Source organism: Myotis myotis, unplaced genomic scaffold (assembly GCF_014108235.1).
Source record: "Myotis myotis isolate mMyoMyo1 unplaced genomic scaffold, mMyoMyo1.p scaffold_m19_p_4, whole genome shotgun sequence".
Taxonomy (NCBI): Eukaryota; Metazoa; Chordata; class Mammalia; order Chiroptera; family Vespertilionidae; genus Myotis; species Myotis myotis.
This window is the reverse complement of record NW_023416346.1, coordinates 81,337,594-81,343,100: the sequence shown is the minus strand read 5'-3', so window position 1 is coordinate 81,343,100 and position 5,507 is coordinate 81,337,594. Positions and strand designations below refer to the sequence as shown.

The following is a 5,507-nucleotide window of genomic DNA, read 5'->3' as shown; positions in this document are numbered from 1 at the left end:
GGTTCTCCTTGGCAAAGTGTGCTTGTAGCTCCGACCACACTTTCTTTCCTCTCTGTCCACACACCTAGCTGTACATGCACAGTAGGCTCCAGGGCCAGGCGTGCTGAGTTCTCCTCCCCTCAGGAATGTTGGGCCCTGTGAGGCCGCCTGTACCTGCAGCCTGCCCCAGCCCCATGCTAAGGCACTGAAGTCTGGCCCTGCCCCTGCCCCTGCCCCTGCCCCTGCCCCTGCCCCAGCCAGAGGTTCCTCCTACCTAGTTGCTGTCTAAGGTCGTATATTTGTCTCTGCAGCTCCGGGCACTAGGCCAGCAGACACCAGAGAAAGAGAAATGATTAGTATACTCAGGCCTCCTCGCCCCTCGACGACACCCCCGCCCCCACCACCTGGGCTAGCCCCGCATGGGCTCCTCAGTGGGAAAAGGAGGTGCAATGCCCTCCTTGAGGTGTGGGATGGCGGCAGCGGCGGCGGCGGTGTGGGGAGAGGGGACAGACACGGGTCGGTTTAATCTGGACACACATCCCACAGTCTAGCTCAGAAATGCACTTCTAGGAGCCAGAGGAAGCATTACCCGAGGACAACCCTCTGCTCCAGGTGGTTGCTGCTGCCTTTCCGGTGCTGGGGGATGTCCAAGTGGTGCCTGGTCACCTGAGAGGGAAAGGACACAAAATCCAGCCTCCAAAGCTCCCAGGGAGGTGGAAAGGGCTTAGCAGGGTCTCACGTGAGGCAGCACCCCCCTCTGCTGGCAGCAAGTCGCCCCTGCTCTGCCCAGCAGCTCCACCCTTCTCTCTGGGCCTGCCTCGCCTGTTCCCCAGGGGCAGCCCACCCACGGCTGTGGTCCCCAACACTGTGTGTGGCCCTGGGTTGGATGCTTGCAGAGCTGCAGGCAAAACCAGCCCCTGGGGCGAGCCCAGTGGCCCAACACGACCAATCGGAAAAGGCCCTGTTCCGCTGAAACTCTGTGTCTGGAGTGGCAGTTTGGGGCACAGCCACGAGAATCACCCCTGTGCACAAACCCCATGCAGAGGATGAAGTGCCTTGAGCCCTGCCCTGTCCAGGCACCCTATTTCCTGTGGGAGAAGCTGTCTGGGCAGGCAGGGAGGCAGGGAGCAGGGCTGAGCCCCTGGTGGAGCCAGAGCAGGAGGGTTCCCTCCTCAGCCTCTCCCCCCCCCCCCCCCCCCCGCTCCCAGCAGACCCATGGGACTCACTGGAGGCTGTGGGCCCTCTGGGCAGGACTTCTCCCTGGCTCAGGGCCCAGGGCTGTGCTTGTCCTGGAACCCCGGCGGCTCTGCTGTAGCCGTCACCGCTGTTGCATTCTCGGCAGAATGGCCCTGGACTGTGTGTCTGAGGACGAAATAAAAATTTCTCACTTATTTGGACTCGGGATGTGTGTGTGTGTGTGTGTGTGTGTGTGTGTGTGTGTGTGTGTGTAGGGGCTGGGGTGAGGCAGGGAATAGGGAAGGCAGTTCTGAGGCGGACCCCATCAGCACTTTCGCCCTCAGTGAGCCCCGGTCAGGAGGCCAGGCTGAGCTAGACACAACAGTGGGGTGCTGAGACAGCCCACGGCCCCCTGCAAGGACAGCTCGGGGAGCAGCTAGCAAGTAGGAGTCAGGGAGCCGATGGTTCTAAACATTGAAGCTTTGGGGCCCAAAGTCTTAAGGGGTCCCCCGATCCAAACCAGCTGCCCCAGCCCTCCCTACCACCCTAGCGGGGAAACTTGCCAGGTGCGGAGAATGGTGCCTGGCACACATGGAGGGCTAGCTTAGGGTTTGCCCTGGCTAAAACCACCCAGATCTGGCATCCTAATGACCCAGGGTGCCCAATGACAAGCCCTGAGGAGGGACAGAGGGAGCATGCCTAGAGAAGTGCAGGGCGGGTTGGGGAGCGGGGAGGACCGTGGCCTCATACTCACTTGGACTTTTGGGCCTGGGGCGCTCTCCGGTTCCTTTTCTTCTACCACCACCGGCAGGGACCCCTTCTTCCTCCTGGCCCCAGACTTCTGCCCAGCGCCGGTGTGCTTGGGCTGTGTGGTTCCCAAAGGGTCCAAGGAATACCCCTTGCCCCTCCCAAACGCCGGACCACCAGCGACTGGGGGGAAGGTGGCTGGCTCCAGGGCAGCTGCTGAGACTCCCTGCCCCCAGGAAGGGAAGGTACCCTGGGGGGCTACTTTGGAGGCCCCCCCTAGGGATTTCTTCTCCTGGGCCACTTTCCTTCCAGGAGTGGCCTTGGGCGGGCTGCCTGCAGCAGCGGCTCCCGGCAGGTAGCTGGGTCTGCTCCCCGCCTTCCCGCAGACCACACTTTGGGGTTTCCTACGGGACGCGTCCAGCTCTCCAACAGCCCGCCTCGCCCCAACTGAAGCCAGTCGTGGGGGAGCGGAGGGCAGGAAAGAGCCTGGCACGCAAAGGAACTTGTCCCTGGCATGGGCACCCGAGTGTCTGGGTGTGTCTTGCAGGCTCCTGGGTTTGGCCTGGCCCCCTCCTTTGCCATAGAGGCTCAAACTCAGCAGGCACAGCTCGCTGAAGTCATCTGATGGCTCGGAGTGGGAAGGCCAGCCCACCAGGCCTTCTTCCGAGGACCACTGGGGACCCACGGTGACCCTTGACCTATTCTTAGCTCCTCTTTTGCAGTTTCCCCAGGCCCGGCCTCCCCCAGGCCCCATGACGGGCAGCCGGGCTGTGGAAGGCCGCCGAGATCCCACCAGACCATAGGCCTGCGAGCTTCTACCCTCGGGACCTGCCTGCAAGTCCACCCAAAGGGCGGACGCCTCAGAGTCGCAGCAGCTCTCTGGGGAGGGGTTTCTGCAGACAGCCAGGTGATCCCGGTCGGTCAGCTGCTGCAGGGTGGCCATCGCGGCCTCCTCCGCAAGGTAGTCCAGAGTGCCCCCGTCGAAGTCGGCCGGGGAGCCAGGTCGGCCTTCGCAACCCCAAAGCACCCCTTCCATCACTTCCCGCTCGTCCTGGAAGCCTTCGGGGTCTGAGAACGCGCCCTCGTCCTGGCTGCTCGGCAGGGGCGTCCCCAAAGTATGGCCTAGTCCACCGGCCTGCTCCCCGCCCTCTGGGTGGGACCCCACTCCCCAAACAGACCCCTCGTCCTTGTTGGGGGAGCTCATGTCGCCAAGTCCCGACAGCCCAGGTACAGGGTAAACGGTCGCCCTGAGCACAGGCAGCGGCAGGAGCGCGAGGCCTTGACCTTCTGAGAGAGCGTTTGTCACCACAGGCAGCTCACGCGGTGGCCTCCAAGCGTGCGCGACTCCCAAGAGCCATCAACGTCCAGGCGTTCTCATTGGTGCGTGTCCCACCGCCTGCCAATCAGTGCGCCCCTTCTAGGCCCGCCCCCCAGGCCCTGGCCAATAGGGTGGAGGGCCTCTGGTTGGTCCAGGCGTGCGTGCGACGTCACAGCGGCAGTTGGAAGCCAATCTGGTGGAGGAGTGTGGTCATAGGGGGGCTCCTCCCATCACTTCCTGCCCCGCCTCCCCCGGCCAGGCACCTACTGTCCAACCGGAGTCAAAGCACCTAGCCTCCGTTTCCCATGTACGAAGCGGGGAGATGATGCACCTGTCTGGGGGGTGGGTCGAGGGGTGGTGAGGGTGCAAGCTCAGGATGGAGGTGAAGCACCAGCCACTCTTCTGCAACAACACTTACGACCCAACAGGGAAACGCACACCCGAGCGCGTGGTCAGCGGTGGGTCCACATACATTTTCCATAAAGGCCCAGGGAGCAAAAGTTGTGGCATTTACGGGCGGCAGGGCCTCTGTCACAACTCCGTTTCCGTTAGGATGGGTGGTCAAATCGGCCCAGGGCTGTGTGTTGCTGGGCCGGTTTGGTGGAAGGGCTGGGGTTTGCCCCCTCCCTCAGCCCCGCCCCCACTCTGAGTCAGTTCAAAGAAGAGGGAATCCCCATGGCCAGTGCACACCCCAAAAGATGCTCACCATCACTGATCCTGGGGACACGGACGCAAACCATAAACCCATTTTCACAGCAGGTCTGCAATAATCACAGAGCTTAACCGTCCCACGGGTGGGAGAGGTTATGAGCAAGCCCGTGCTTGGCCCACTGTGAAGTGGTCGAGGTGGGGGGCCTGGGGGGAGGGAAGCGGCGGCCTGTGCGCAGGCACAGAAGAACCGTTTGGGGAGGCAATTGCGCAGAATCCGGGAAAAGCAACTTACACAGCCCTTGCTACATAAGCGCTGTAGATAAATAGTGACACATCCTCCCGACCATGCTAGGATTGAAGTACTCGCCGTCACCACCCTCTTACAGGTGAGGAAGCAGGCACTGAGAGGTTCGGCCACTGGCTCAAGGCCACTGGGCTTGTAGCGATCAGCGGCAGGATCGCAACCAACACAGTCCCGCTCCAGAGCCCTTGCTTTGGAGCAGAAAATCTTAAAAATGAAAAAGCGCCCATTCCCTCCGTGACCAGGCATGGACCTCTGCCGAGTGCACCTTCTGGACACACGCTGGTACGTGTAGTGCATCAGGACACATGCTCAAGGGTGGTGGGAAACACTGGCAACACTCTAAATTCCCACCAGGAAGGAGGTGGATGAATGCAGTGTAGTGTATGCACCCTACATCTTTTGACTGGGTAGATGAAAACGCCCCAGTCAAAAGAATGCACAGATTCCAAAGGCACACAGCAAGCTGCAGAGCAATGGCGTTGGATACACATTTGTAACTTTTTTTTTTAAACTAGTCAATCCGATATAAGGTCTGAGAGTACATATAGATGTGCCTACAGACATGTTATAAAGGCCTGGGAGGACGCACAGCCAATGCTTACCAGTGGGCAGCCCGCCAGGGCGCCAGTTGTCTCTCAAATTTTCCTGAACCGCCTGCTTCCCAGCTTCCCAGCTTCCCTGAGCTAAGCAGCCTTGGCCCTCCCTTGGTTTCTATAAGGCCCTCCAGTGTTAGAATTTCCACTTGCTTGCCACCCAACCCCTACTCCAACAGCCCTCCTCCCTTCCTTCCACACCTTCTTCCTCTCTTTCCCATTCATACTCCCCTGTCTTTAAAAACATTATATATATTATATACATATATATTATATACATATATTTTATATATATTTCAGAGAGAGGAAGGGACAGGGAGAATGTAGGGCGTGGCTATAGGGTTAAGCCTCGGACTGACCTGTTGGCAAAGCCACAAACCAGTCCCAGCTTAGAGGGCACAGTCCCCTTAGCATAATTAGGCTTGACCTTATGTTGCTCCCTAGATCTTATCTGGGAAGCTAATGGGCTGAGGGAGATGTAGCAAGTGCTGCCAAAACAAGTGAAACTCACAAGAACATTGTAACTATGGTGACCACTACCTTGTTTACCTCTGGCTATAAAATAAAGGCTCACCTCGCCTCTGGATCTCTCTCTGTGGCCTCAGCCAGGCACAGGAAGATCCACCCCTAGACCCAGCTTATTCTCTTTGTCTGTCATTTCTTCATCCTTCACCGCCCTCGCTCAGGCTTTCGAACCCTTGGCTGAGCTGGCTCGGCACAGGAGAGATGGAAACATCAA

General features: G+C 59.5%; 1 protein-coding gene across 1 annotated transcript; it reads right to left on the bottom strand.

The window, feature by feature from the left end:
- Positions 1–388: 388 nt before the first annotated feature.
- On the bottom strand, positions 389–3,106 carry LOC118653492 (uncharacterized protein CXorf49 homolog). Its single transcript, XM_036304171.1, has 3 exons — positions 1,910–3,106; positions 569–645; positions 389–506 (listed from the first exon to the last, which is right to left on the bottom strand). Exons 1-3 carry the CDS (start codon positions 3,104–3,106, stop codon positions 389–391), a joined length of 1,392 nt encoding a protein of 463 aa, XP_036160064.1.
- Between the last annotated feature and the right edge of the window lie 2,401 nt (positions 3,107–5,507).

Coding starts and splice junctions, on each gene's coding strand:
- LOC118653492 (XM_036304171.1), bottom strand. CDS start 3,106: ATGAGCTCCCCCAACAAGGACGAGGGGTCTGTTTGGGGAGTGGGGTCC. Junction 646..1,909: donor CCCCAGGCCCAAAAGTCCAA/GTGAGTATGAGG, acceptor TTTCCCTCTCAG/GTGACCAGGCACCACTTGGA. Junction 507..568: donor GAGCAGAGGGTTGTCCTCGG/GTAATGCTTCCT, acceptor ATGTGTGTCCAG/ATTAAACCGACCCGTGTCTG.